The sequence below is a fragment of the Hypanus sabinus genome, chromosome 14 (genome assembly GCF_030144855.1).
Source record: "Hypanus sabinus isolate sHypSab1 chromosome 14, sHypSab1.hap1, whole genome shotgun sequence".
Lineage (NCBI taxonomy): Eukaryota > Metazoa > Chordata > Chondrichthyes > Myliobatiformes > Dasyatidae > Hypanus > Hypanus sabinus.
This window is the reverse complement of record NC_082719.1, coordinates 83941475-83956483: the sequence shown is the minus strand read 5'-3', so window position 1 is coordinate 83956483 and position 15009 is coordinate 83941475. Positions and strand designations below refer to the sequence as shown.

The 15009-nt window shown below is 39.1% G+C and overlaps 1 protein-coding gene across 1 annotated transcript in view; it reads left to right on the top strand.

The window, feature by feature from the left end:
* Positions 1 to 15009, top strand: part of LOC132404955 (ciliary neurotrophic factor receptor subunit alpha-like) — a 318762-nt gene that overhangs the window by 241769 nt on the left and 61984 nt on the right. Inside the window, exon 7 of the mRNA XM_059989574.1 lies at positions 2382 to 2545. Within this exon, the coding sequence (XP_059845557.1) occupies positions 2382 to 2545 (164 nt within the window). The remainder of the gene's footprint in view (positions 1 to 2381; positions 2546 to 15009) is intronic.

Below are 15009 nucleotides of genomic sequence, written 5' to 3'. Positions count from 1 at the left end.
TGAAGGGACTCAGGAAAGGACGGATGGTAAAAAAGTAAAGATAGCATGCAGTCAGATTGTTAGGATGGCAGGCAGGTGATGGGACTTAGTTGCAGCCAACTGGCTGAGTATCAAATCATCAGGGATGCAGAGTCAGAAAGGACAGCAAATACATTATCAAAGGTGTTGCATCTAAATGCACGTAGTATAAGAAATAAGGTGGATGATCTTGTTGCGATATCACAGATTGCCAGGTAAAATGTTATGGCCATCACTGAATTGTGGCTGAAGGAGGGTTGTAGTTGGGAGCTGAATGTCCAAGGTTACGCATTATATCAGAGGGGTAGAAAGATAGGCAGAGCGGGTGGTGTGGCTCTATTTGTAAAGAATGGCATCAAATCAGTAGAAAGGTGTGACATAGGATCAGAAGATGTTGAATCCTTCTGGGTTCTTATAAGAAACTGCAAGGGTAAAAGGACGTTGATGGCAATTGTATACAGGTCTTCCAACAATGGCTGGGAGGTGGACCACAGGTTACAGCAGGAAATAGAAATGGTGAGTCAAAAGGGAAATGTTATGGTGGTCATGGGAGATTTTAACATGAAGGTCGATTGGGAAGTTCAGGTTGGTAATGGAGCTCAAGTGAGTGAGCTCAAGTGTTCAATGTCTAAGAGATGGCTTTGGGTCTGTACTCGCTGTAATACAGAAGGATGAGGGGGGATCTCATTGAAACCTTTCGAATGTTGAAAGGCCTAGACAGAGTAGATGTGGAAAGGATGTTTCACATGGTGAGAGAGTCTGGGACAAGAGGGCACAGCCTCAGGATAGAGGGGCGCCCTTTCAAAACAGAGATGCAGAGAAATTTCTTTAGCCAAAGGGTGGTGAATTTGTAGAATTTGTTTCCACGTTCATCTGTGGAGGCCAGGTCATTGGGTGTATTTACGGCAGAGATTGATGACATGGCATCAAAGGTTATGGGGAGAAGGCCAGTAACTAGGTTTGAGGAGGAGATTGAGAAAAGGATCGGTCAAGATTGAATGACAGAACAGACTCGATGGGCCAGATGGCCTAATTCTGCTCCCATGTCTTATGTTCCTAAGGTCTAAGATTTTCCCTTGAGGAAACCACGCTGATTATGGCCTACTTTATCATGTGCTTCCAAGTAACCTGAGACCTCATCCTTAATAATCGACTCCAACATCTGCCCAACCATTGAGGTCAGACTAACTGGTCCATAGTTTCCCTTCTTCTGCCTCTCTGCCTTCTTGAAGAGTGGAGTGATACTTGCAATTTTCTAGTCTTCTGGAACCATTCCAGAATCTAATGATTCTTGAAAGATCATTACCATGCCTCTACAATCTCTTCAGCCACCTTTTTCAGAACCCTGGGGTCTACCCCATCTGGTCCAGGTGACTTATCTAGCTTCAGACCTTTCAGTTTCCTAAGAACCTTCTCTAGAGAAATGGTAACTTCACACACTTCATAACCCCTGAAACTTGGAATTGCCACCATACTGCTAGTGATTTCCACAGCTAGCGACTGTTGCGAAATACTTATTAATTTTGTCTGCTATTTCCTTGACCCCCATTACCAACTCTCCAGCATCATTTTCCAACAGTCTGATATCTACTTGCCTCTCTTTTATACTTTTGTATCTGAAGAAGAATAAGTGTAAAATCTAAAAGCAGTACTATAAAACATAAGTAACACTAGATGATATGTATTTAGGGGTAGTATGGTAGGTTAATGGATGGAGCTGTTGATCAGCATGATTAAGAAGTGATGTGGGGGAGCAGGCCTTCTTTTAAGTAAAAATCTTGGACACTGTCATTCAAGATGCCTTCCATGCTGGTTTGATGGAAGATCTCAAGAGATTGATATCATAGATATGATAGATTGGTAGAGGTTTATTAGGCAAAGTACAGAACAAATGTGGTAAATGCAACTGAATTAAGAGGAGTCTGATCTGAGTATTGTATAGACTGGAGGGATTGAGTAGCCTAGAACATTACCATGACAACAGAAATACACACCAACAAAAGGATGACGGTTATCAGCAGTATTAACCTGTGCCTTGGCAAAGAACACTAACTGTAAAAGTGTCTACAAAATATCGGGTAGTTAACCAAGTAAAAAATCCTTTTGAAACATAGAGATTTCTAAATTTATGTGGATTTCAAAGTCACGCCATGCTGCGTGGTGTGTTAATGAATTAGAAAGGGAACATGTTTTCACTTATAACAAAGCAGAAGATGAAAGGACGAAGATCATCCCATGGTTATTTCTGTATGTGCTGTAAAATATTCCTTTCAGTTTTCCAGGCCTGACATTGAAATTCACCTTTCTTTCAAGCATCAAGCACTGCAAGCAAAAAGCTTATTTGACTCTTTTTTTCTTTCTAGTGAAACCAGACCCTCCAGAGATAATTGAAGTAAATACAATTCCTGACTCCCCGAGCAGACTGGAAGTGAAATGGAGGAATCCACTGTCATGGCCTGAGCCAGATACCATGCCCCTCAAGTACTTTCTGAGATACAAACCTGTCATTCTGGATGACTGGCAACATGTGAGTGCTTCTGATTATTACTTCAGCTGCACTTTGTAAACTGCAAATTATATTGCTTCACAGCTGGGTCGTTTCTCTTGTGACGAGTAAAAGAATACTTTTGGTGCATCGAGCATACATTTCAAATAAGCAAGGAAATCAGATTCAGGTTTATTATCACTGACATATGTCATGGAAGCTGTTGTTTTGCTGCAGTAGTACAGCACAATACATACAAATTGCTATTAGTTACAATAAGAAATATATAACATAATGAAAAAGAGAGCGAAATAACAAGGTAGTGCTTATGGGTTCATGGACCATTCAGAAATCTAATGCAGAGGAGAAGAACCTGTTTCTAAAATGCCGTGTATGTGTCCTTAGGACCCTGTATCTCCTCCCTGATGGTAGTCATGAGAAGAGGGCATCTCATGGATGGTGAGGTTCCTTAATAATGATGAAATTCATAAGGATTTCTAGTTCTCCCTCTCCTAGAGAATGACCTAGTAAACAGAGCACAGGGCAGATATAAATACGTCCGTCAGGGAGTGAGCACCTGAACTCTCCGTGCCTGCTTCAAACGGTGATAAACACACTAGGTCTGGCAAAAGCAGTGAAAATCCCCAGGAGTTAGGTCTACAGCCAGTTTGTTTTAAAATATATTATTAAATTAATCTTGGATGTACGACAAAGAATTTCTACATTTGCAAAGGGCACAAAACTTGGAGATCTAATGAACCATGAGGAGGATAGCAACATACTAAATAGATTCAAGCTGGCAGAAGGTTAAAAGATTGAATTTAATGCTAGAAATACATTAGGAAATATAAGTAAAGATGATATAATGTGCAGTGTATATAGATTCATAGAATTATCAAGCACCTGAGCACAAAAACAGGCCCTTCAGTCCATCTAGTCTATACCAAACTATTATGCTGCCTAAATGCATTGACTTGCACCTGGGCCATAGCTCTGTGTTTCCCTCCCGTCCATGTACTGACCCAAACTTTCCTTAGGTGTTGAAATTGAACCCATATCCATGACAGCTCACCTCTGACCATGTCTGCATACTTTCGAGCATTGAGCTGCTGCCACATGATTGGCTGATTAGATATTTGCATTAACAAGGAGGTGTATAGGGGTACCTAATATAGAAACCTCTGAGAGTATTTACAGTATGTGCAGGAGTATCTGACAAGAAATTATAAAGTGAATATTTTAACCCTGGGATTGTGTATTCCAAAGGATCTCAATCATCTAAGGAACAAAATTCCTTCTCCCTTCCATATTAAATCCTGAAACCCTGCCACCAAATACCTCCATTAGGAGAAACATCTTCTCAGCATGCACCTTATCAATTCCCCTCATACTTCATGCAAATCTCTTATTCTCCTCCATGATCCTGACTGCAGTTTACATAGCACCATAGGCCAACTGCAGTCAGGCATTTGAGAAACTGCACGATGCCATCACCAAACAAGAAACAGTTCACTCCAATGCACTTCAAATCATAGTCAGTGATTTCAGTCAGGTGTGTTGGAAGGAATCCCTGTCCAATTACTATAATCATATAACCTACAGCACTAGAGGTCTCAACACACTGGACCTCTGCTGTACTAAGATAAGGAATGCCTACTGTTCCATGCCCAGACTGTACTTTGGGAAATCTGATCAGTTGGCTGTCCTTCTCCTACCTGCATATTGGCAAAGAATAAAGGGCAAGGCTCCAAAGATTAAGACAATGAAGAGGTGATAGCAGGGGGGAAAGGAGCAGCTATGGGATTGCTTCGAGTCATTGGACTGGGACATGTTTAAGACGTCATCTGTGAATCTGCATGAATACACCACAGCTGTCACAGACTACAGTCAGTTTGGACAGGCAACAACATCTCTTCCACTGTCTCCATCAGCACAGGTGAATAAGACCAACTCCAATGCCTTATTTAAGTTTGCTGATGACACCACTGTCATAGGCCAAATCCAAGATGGTGTCAAATCAGGAAGGCAGTTTCACTTGCTATATCTGCACGTCAACCCTTGACTTTGTATAATAGGACCTCAAGCTCCAATTATACCACAACAGGTTGATTCTATTTAAATTTTTCTTTCTCTCTTCTGTTACGAAATCCCATAACTGGATCACTTACCAGCAAAGATAGAGAGGTCCGTTGAAGTCTGATGGTACTATTTTTAAAAGTATTTATTCATTAAGGGCACAAAAATAAGATTAATGCAAACATACAGATAATATACGTCGTCAATACTAAATCTAAAGCGCGGGTATAATGGTATAATAATAACCAATAAGAAATAGCTCTATCGTTGTCTAGGGAATAATGTATTGTCCGATGGAAAGCTAACAGTCACTGTTTGTTCGTTCAAGCTGCAGCGTTTTTGGGTTTAAGAGCGAGGCGGTTTAAACTTGCCCAGGTCTTTTATGATGCCAATCCATTGAGACAGGGGAGTGGGTTTCCCCGTTGTTAGCTAAAAGCCGTTTTCCGTGGTTCCAGCCACCAATTCCAGCAACGGAACTGAACACACGTGGCCTCCTTCAGATGACTTCCTGCTGTTACGTGGTCACTTAACGTTTCTTCTGGTGCGTCTGAGGGGCTGTTCCTACAGACCCTCTTTTATCCAGACTCGCAGGGTCGTAGATGTCAATCAGGTTGGGGGTGATGCAATCTCTCCCTCAACCAGCCCACTTTGCCTGAGGGCATTCACGTAGCATAGTATCTCAATCCTCAAATTGGTCTCCAAGAGACAATGGCCATGTCCGGTAGCTTTACATCGCCGGGGAAACAAGACATACTGCACATCCCCCCTCTCATTTCCTGGGCCCCTTGACCCAACCCAACAGTGATCTTGCGATTCTCACAAAGGAGGGGGCTACGGACATAACACTTCCAAAATTAATAAACTTACATTTTCTCACTTAACCTATCTATATCTCCCTTTTCTCCTTACGACCACCTACCCACTTAGTTTTGCATCATCAGCAAATTTGGCTACAGTAAAATCAGTCTCTTCTTCCAGTTTATCAATATCGGCTCAAAGTGAGAAATTATCCCAGTAGATATGGAGAATCATAAGTGCTGAAGAGATAATCCAGAAGAATTCAATGGATAATGATCTTCAGTGTTGTGTATTGTTTCTCTCTGAAGTGAGGAAGTTAAGGTGTAGCCAGGAGAAGGAACTGTGAAGTGTAACTAGAGTAACTAAAGTAACTAGAGTAAAGCTGTTCTCATTGTCAGGAGAGTCATGCAACTGAACATAGAGAATCAAGGTTATTGGAAAACCAAAATCAAAAGTAGTAATGAAAAACCTATTACACAGCAGAATATTATCTGAGCTCTTCTTTGGGGAGTAAAAGAGGGAGTTTCAAAGTTATAAAATGAAAATTAAGTACTAGTAAGGAAAAGAGATTGCAGGGTTGTGGGAGAAGATATTGAGGTCAGATAGTTCATACATAGAGTCATCCTTGAGTCAGTGGACTAAAGGGTCTGCAGCAACGGAGTAAGCATACTGCCATTCAGATCATGGTCATGAAGTGAAGGTAAAACTTGGTTGCTTCCTATATTTTGAAGATGACATTGAAAGGGAGATAAAAGGTGGAAACCACACAAAAGAAAGAAGTTGTATTTCGAAATATTTAATTACATTGTAAATTTCTTGTGTGTTTTACTTTCCCAATAGTTTTGTGTCTGAAACAATATGAGTTCTGACATATGGTTCCAGGAAACAGATATCAGAGTGATATTAATGTGTTACATATAGATACTCGAGATAAAATATTAAGACATTTGTTTTCATGGCTTTATAGTCAAGCCATGTACTAATGTTTTTATCAACTATCCCAAAATTTACAGATTTTTTTTCAAAGATCCATCAAATCTGCACAAAATTGTTATTGTTAAAGCTCAAATGAGCCTATCCCACTGGATGCATTCCCTCTGTCTTGGGAAGCTTGTGGGATGAAGAGGGTCATATCTGGACTAAGGGATGAGGAAGTCAAATCTTGAGCACTTGAAAATACAACTGATGATATCAATGAAAACACTGAGCTGCATAATTATCTCATCTTGGAAGTTTATGTGGATTCAACCACTAAGTTGGAAATGGAAGTTACAAGCAAAGAAGCAAGGACTTAACATCACACTAAAACTGACCATTGTTCATAAATACTGATGCAATGATGAATGATAGTCAGTAGCAAAGTCCAAAGATTAATTTTAATGCGTATAGTGTTGTGGTTAAAATATGAACAGTGCAAACATCTCAGTCTCCTGGATGTAATAGAAGATTTGAGTCCCATCAAAATCCCACTTGTACTACTCAAGACTTTTACTCCAGAACTAGTAATAGTTCCACCCAAATGGTTCACCCAATGCATTCACACAAAACAGTGGATAGTAGACCAGGTATTCTATCTACAAAACAGTCAGAATAAATTAAAACTGTCCATTTACCTCCCCACACTCTCCATCATGTCATTGTGATGGAAGGTGGTGACATTGACAATGTAATCAACCTTTGCTTTTTCACAAATATACATTTATATCCCGCACAAGTGATCAGTCCTATCTTCCGATCTTGTCATAGATATTCCTTAAGTAATGAACGTTCAATATATGAAATTTTACAAAATGTCATTGATTCTGTGGGACTATGTTATATGATTAACAAACCTATTTTTCAATATAATGTGTGACATGCAGCTTCACATCCATACCAAAATACCAGAATGTACCACAGGCTTTTCAATTCACAAGTGCTACTTAAAATATTTTCCAGCAACTCATACCTTTCATAGTTTAAGAAATGTCTCAACATCCTTTGTTTATCCACAGATGAATCAGGCAAATTCCAGAGATGAGTTGGGAATGACTATCTTTGATATCAAGTCATCTGTAGCACTAAATTGGAATCACATAGGGGAAATCTCTTCATAGGCACGAGTCACACTCACTACAACAGAAGGATGTCATTGAGGTTATTGGATATCAGTTATTTAGCCCCAGGAAATTTCTGCTGGAAATCTGCAGGGCATGCTCTTGGGCTGAAATAACATTAGCTGCTTCATCAATCAGCCAGTTCTGCATCATAAGGTCAGAGGTCAGCTGATGTTTGCAGAGACAAGTTCCGCTTGCAGCTCCTCTTGTAAAGAAACTGCCCATGGCTACAGATCAAAAAAACTTCTCCTCATGAGCCGAGAAATGAGAAGCAATTAGGAGACCATCCAAAGTGACTTGTGTGATACCAACAAACTCAAATCAACTCACATATTTGAAACCCTATTCACCACCTTTAAGTTGGGAATGATGGGGATCTCATTGAATATTGAAAGACCAAGATAGAGTGGATGAGGGGAACATGTTCCCAGTAGTGGAAGAGTCTAGGACAAAAGGACACAGCCTCGGAAAAGAGAAATGCCCCTTTATAACGGAGATGAGGAATTTTTTATTGGAATTGATTTATTATCATCACATGTACTGACATACCGTAAAAAGCTTGTCTTACTAACTTTTCACACAAGTCAATCATTGCACAGTGCACTGAGGTAGTACAAGGTCAAACTATAGCAGATTGCAGGTGAGTGCAATGGTCACAAAAAAAGTATAGTGCAGAAAGCAAGAAGTTGCAAGATCATAATGAGGTAAATTATGAGGTCAAGAGTCTAACTTATCATACTAGAGTACCATTCTGAAGTCTTATAACAGTGGGCTAGAAGTCATCCTTGAGCCTGGTGGTAGGTACTTTCAGGTTTTTCGATTTTCAGCCTGGTGGGAGAAGGGAGCAGAAAGGAAGTCTGGGGTCTTTGATTATGCAGGCTGCTTCACTGAAGCAGTGACATCAATTAATAAAAGATGCTTTCAGAAAGAATTGCAGAAACATAGGTTTAACACTGCTAAATATTTTTAGTTTTGTCCTCTGTACAAATTCTGCTTTAAGGGTCCTAAATGTTAATTCATTATTCCTTGACATAGGTGCTGCCCAACCTGCTGAATTCCATCAGCATTTTCTTAGTCTTTCTCTGGATTTCTAGCATCTGCAAAATTGCTTGTGATTGTGATTGCCTGACTGATGGCACATCCTCAGCCGGTGTGGTATAATCAAAGAATATTTTGAAGAGCCAGAATTGACTTCTGCTTCCTTAATCCAACAAGAAAAGAACCAGCAGATATTTGAGCTTCAGTTCACTTTGCAGTGACCTTGTTAGAAAGGGCCCTCTGAAGGAAAAGATTGCAATTGGTTTACTCAATTGTTGAATTGCTTTTCCAGCACATTTTTCCAGAATTCAGATTCATTAATTTATCATACCAACATAGAAATGTACAGTGAAATGTATCATTTGGGTTTACAGCCAACATAACCTAAGGATGTTCTAGGGTGGGGGGGGGCAGGGGTGCAGCCACAAGTGTCAGCACATATTACAGCACCAGCACAGCCTGCTCACCATCTTCAACAGAACAACACAAGCAACAACGACAACAACAACAAAACAATAACAGCAAACCAACTCTTTCTTCCCTCCCACCCACTCACACACATATACAAGCCTGCACTCCAGGACAGGCTGCCTCGTAGCCACTAACCGCCAGCCCCTGGCCTGGACTCACACTATAGGTTCCTGTACAGAATGGACAATGCTCAAGGTGCTGATTGGTTAATTATACCCCTAAAATCATGATCATGGGTGAGTGATCTCCTTTGGAAGATGGCAAGAAAAAAATTAGAATTAAGAAAATGGACAGTGTCTGTTCAGATGTTTTAATTCTGGCAGCTTCTGTTTTAAGCAAAAGAACACAGCTCTAAATGGTCATCATAAAATACATATTAGCTCCACATTATGCTGATCATGTCTTGTTGAAGACAAAGGACACAATCAAATAAAACAAAAAATTGATTTTGCTTAACTAAGCCCTTACAAAGACAAAATATGCCTCATAGTTAGGTGCAATGTATTATCCAACAAAATACTTTTAAATATTTGGCATGTATAACAAATTGACCATACACACAGGAAGAATTAGTTGTATCTAGTCATCAGTCCTGTAATGAATTAACTGAAATGGAAGATGCAATGGCAAGAGATACTGCACAGGCATGACTATGATTTAATGTTTTTCATTAAATTAATGTTAAAATAATGTCATCTGCTATCAAAGTGATGCATTTTCATATCCTTTATGCAGTTTCTTTTTAAAAACTAATACATTCTAGAAGATAAATGAGTGATTTCCATGGAAACAGGTTTGGACTAAAGCATGGGACAATGTGCAAAGAAACAAAAGAATAAAATAAAGGTTAAAGAATGAGAACAAAAGGGGAGCTGTGACAGTTGAACATTAAGGCAACATATTTGAGTCTGAGGCTGGGTGACATTGGATACTTTGCCCAAGTTGCGAAGGGATTTGGGCCCTTTCAGGACCATCTGGATGTCAGTCTGTGGTGATACTGATCATACATCTCTTGGTAGGAATAATGGCTATCTGCCAAAACTGTATTATTAATGCACACTCGGCAAAATGACATTAGCATGGTTTTATTCCTGTCTAGTGCTGTTTGATGCAGAAATCGTCTCCTAGAGGAGGGGGAAGGGGAAGGAAAGACTTTCATGAGATAGCTGTCACAGGAGACAGCTGAATAACTGTTTTTTTGCAATGCTAATGGTTCCGCAATGCACTGGGTATTGATTGCCCATTAATCTGACTGCTGATGGTTGGGCAAAGTGGCTTTTGGCAGCAGCACAAAGCCTTTAAGAAACAGACCCAGGAAGGGAGAGAGAAAAAAAAGTAGATCTGAGGCATGTGACTTTGTAAGTATCTGGCTACGGCCAGATTAAAGAAATGTGCGGTTCTTTGATATAACCTCCACTTTGGCCTTTCCAATTTTTAAAATGACCCTTAGACAATCAGAGCTATTGTACTCCAGATGAAATAGTTTAACTCCCAGGCTTTTGAGTATTGCATTTTTGAATGAAATTGCTAAATATTTACAAATGTTATTTACATAAGAAGCAAAACATTTCTCTGTTAAAAGTGCAATTTATTTTGTCAATTTGTTTGTCTTTAAAATATTTGTAAGACTTAATTGGCTGAATGAAATACATGTTTTCTTTAACCCTCTTAAATGTGTAAATTAGATTTTATGACAAACACATTAGGAAAACTTTTTTTGACCCTAGCCAGGATTGGTGATAAAGTGCCAAATTGTTTCTGGTCCACGGTTCCCACCCCATGCAGTGATCCCTACTACAGAATGAATGTATTTGTAGATATTAGGTGCAAACCAAATCAACTTTGGAATTTCACAGCCAAACCCTTTTTCCCTTATCTCAATGATTGCAGGTAACCACTTGGACAAGATAGATGAGCAAGACTATTAGTCAGAACAACTCTAAACCAATGAGGAGGCAGGAACTGGGAGGGTAAAATCAGGTAGAAATGCATTGTATCCAGTCACCCTCCAGTAAAATTGCAGATAATATGAGGATGGAACAGAAACTTTAGCCAAGGAAAATCTTACCAAAAGGGAAATTCGGGCTACATTATTAATTTTGGTCTGATAAGTACTGTAATTAGTTACAAAAAGTAGTAATACAAATTAAATCCTACTACAGTTTTACATCAATAGCTATTTTAAATAGGAACATGATGTGAGGTTGAATGATTAAGGACCTCTTTACATCAAAGCAATGTTTTGCTCTTTTTTCACTTTCTTGTCCTTTGCAATGTAGCTTACAACAGACTGTTCTATAGGCATTAAGTACCTCCAGAATCTTCATGTAGCTTCAAGGTGATAAATCTTAAATGTATGCAATAGTGGGAAACAGATGATTGTGACTTATTTCCACCAAGTGATAATGGAAGGAGGGAGGGACAAAATCAATTCTGTTTCTGTCTTTAATTAGCACCGAAAAGTGACTGCTTTCCAATAGGCAATGATTAAGAGTTATACTTTCCCTGATTCTGCTTAATTTGATCCAGCGATAGAACATAAAACATGGAAAAGTACAGCACAGGAACAGACCCTTTGGCCCATAGTGTTATGCCACACTAATTAAATTAGTCATTAAATGCCCATCTAAACTAAACCCTGCTGCCTGCACAATGTACATATCCTTCCATTTCCTGCACATTTATATACTTGTCGCAGAGCCTCTTGAAGGACTTTATCATATTTGCTTCCACATCTACCCCAGGCGTCACTTTCCAGGTGCCCATTAGTCACTGTGTAAAAGCATGCCTTGCACATCTCTTTCAACATTTTCCTTCTCACCTTAAATTTCATGTCTGCTGGATATTAGATATTTCAGCCCTGGGAAAAAAAATACTAGCTCTCTATCTTAAAAACCTCTATTAATCTTATAAACTTCAGTGTCCACTGCTCCAGAGAAAAAAGCTCAAGTTTATCCAACCTCTGATATAGCACATGCCCTGTGCTATCAGGCAACAACCTGGTAAACCTCTTCTACACTCTTTCCAAAGACTTTATGTTCTTCCGACAACAGAATGACCTGTACTGAATACAATACTCCTGATACAGCCTAACTAGAGTTTAAATAAAGATGAAACCTACCTTTTGACTCTTGAACTCAATTCCCAGATTAATAAAGGCAACTTTTTTACTTTATACAGAATATTTTATACACAAATCTCAAAAGATATTCTATCATGCCCATTGGCTCTTGCCAGTTAACTCAACACAGACTGCATATTTAAGCCAATGACTCTCCTTGTTTGAATAGCTGAGTTCCATACCAACTATTCTACTTACCAACTGAGCCAAAGGGGGAAACATAAAAAATTGCCATAATTACCCCTTTAGCTTTGAAGATACACACCTGTCATGTCATGAAACATCTGTCAGACTGATGTTCTATTTTGAGGAAGAAAGTTATGATGCAGAATTAGAGGAAAAGAAACAACAAAAAAAGTCTTAATTCATTTTTCTTCCTTCAAATGGGTGATACATTCTAAAATAGATGGTGCAGAGTCTTTAACACAAAGCTGAATTGATTGACTTTTCCATTTGGATTAATAATGAGAATGTTTGTCTAGTCATGCGAATAGCATTCCAAATCTTGAAGGAGATGATGATTATTTTTTTTCCTCTGTAAGCTTCACAGGGCACAAAATAAGAGGCTGACAAATAGAATGAGATCCCTCATATGAAAGCAATATGTTTCCACACATCAATTTTTCAAAAGAATCGCAAGCATAGTGCAAAACCACCACAAGCCTTAACGCCGGATGTAATTCTGGTAATATTTTACAACAACTCAAATGACTGAGAGCTCAGTCATTTGCACTATGGAGACACAGAGGAAACATTCTGAAATGCTTTAGCAGTTACAGAGAATAAAGTGAAGGATTTTGTAAGGGAAAGATCCTGTGGTACAGCACTTGTTGCTAGCAAGTGAAGAACTGAGATAAACTGCTACAGATAGTCTTCCAGCTATCTCACTTCATTCTCCTCCCTGCCCACCTACCTTCCCACTCACCTGGCTTCAACCATCACCTTCTAGCTTGATCTCCTTTCACCTCTGTCCTCTTATTCTGGCTTCTTCTCCCTACCTTGCCAGTCCTGATGAAGTGTCCCAGCCTGTAACATTGATGTTTTAGTCCTTCCCCTATATGTTGCCTGACCTGCTGAGTTCCTCCAGCATTCTGTGTTTGGTGTTCTTTATAGGAATCTGCTTTTTAACGTATTGTTCAAGTGGCCATTTTTTACAATGTGCCTTTTGTGTTAAGCTCTTCACTGTGAGACTGATCACAGTTAAAATCAAATCTGCAATTAGATGTCAATGAGGAACTCAAGCCTTCCAGGACCTCATAGAGAATGATTGGTCTTTACTTACAACTCGAAAGATGATTCACTCCTGCTAGGAAAGAAAAGGGAGGAGACATCACAGCTGAACTGGATTCTGTCCTCATCTGAAATCTGAAACACTTCCATTACAGGTCATTAAGTAGAGATGAGATGCAGAAGGCATGGCTGATCTTTCACCCTCCCTAACCCAGGGCTGCTAAGATTACTTCTAATATCTGCGCACTTTCACTGTAGTGCAAACCAACTGACATCAGCTACCGTAGCAAACACAGGGAATTAAACTTGCGACCATTCTGTCAAAGTGATTCAAAATGATTTTTTTAAATTGAAGTATGATCTGCATTGTCTTCTTTTAATTAAATAGAGAGGAAGTGCTGATGCAGCTTTAAGTCATAAATACTTCCTTGACATAAGTTAATTATACTCAAAGTGGTAGTGGCTTCCTTAATACAGCAAAGATTTTTTTTTGGTGAAAAAAAGTAATTGTACACTGATTTGGCAATATTTTCTCTAATGCATTACTACTTATTACTTTTTAATTGTGTGTTGAAATAAGTAAAAAGATTAAATTAAAGAGAAAAGCTTGTAGAAAGGAGCTTTAATAAGACAGATTGCACTGTAATTTTGCCTGTGATTCTGATCAGAGCAAGCTTGTGAATTACCAAACAAATCCTGCATCAAGTCAGATTGGTTTTAGGAATCTTACCTTCATTAATTTTAATAAATTCAAAGGAAACATCTTAAGAAATTGGAAAGTCATGTATATTTTTTCCCTTGCTTTATAATTATAACTGACGTTATTTTTCTTAAATTTGCATAATTCTTATTCTTCGATTTATATATCTAAATTTTATGGGTCAAAGTGAACCATCACTGGCCCGTGGGTCAGCTTGTCTCTGTCATTAAGATATGGAAGTCAAATGAGCTCCCCCTCTACAGTTGCATTCACCACTCTCCTAAGGGCCAATATGCATTTCATCCCTGGCGCTTCAGCTTAATGTTATAATTAAGCATAACCCCATTCATTTAAGTAGCAATCCCAGCATTGATCATGGAGGCTTTTGCAGGAAACAGTTTTATAAACATGAGATATTCTGCAGATGCTGGAAATCCACAGTAACACACATAAAATGCTGGAGGAACTCAGCAGCATCTATGCAGAGGAATAAACAACTGACATGAATTGTCTTGGCCTGAAACATAACTGTTTATTCCTCTCCATAGATGCTGCCTGACCAAAAGAGTAATTTGTTTATATTTTGCTACTTTATGCTTTTAATTAACTACTGGTACTAATTGCTTCTAATTTTTACATCTTTTTTTTAATGTCTAACAAATGATTTTATATTTTCCTAATTATGAAAAATAGTACAGCTAGTTAACCAGGCCTGTGATACTGTCGCCCTGTCAGAAATTCATTAGCACATTCTAGGGATACGGCCTTAAACTCTGCCTCCTGAGGCCCAGTTGTGGACTCCAAATCAATTGATCCCTTAGAACTGCAATGGTTTAGAACAGCATTGAGGGAAGCCTGACAGAAAATCATTCAGAGCCAGAGAAGTCCCACCTCCAGCTAGGAAAGCCTCACCTTCAACTGATTTAGCCCTGCCTCCAGCTGGCAAAACCCCACCTTCAGAAGCATTACCTGTTGA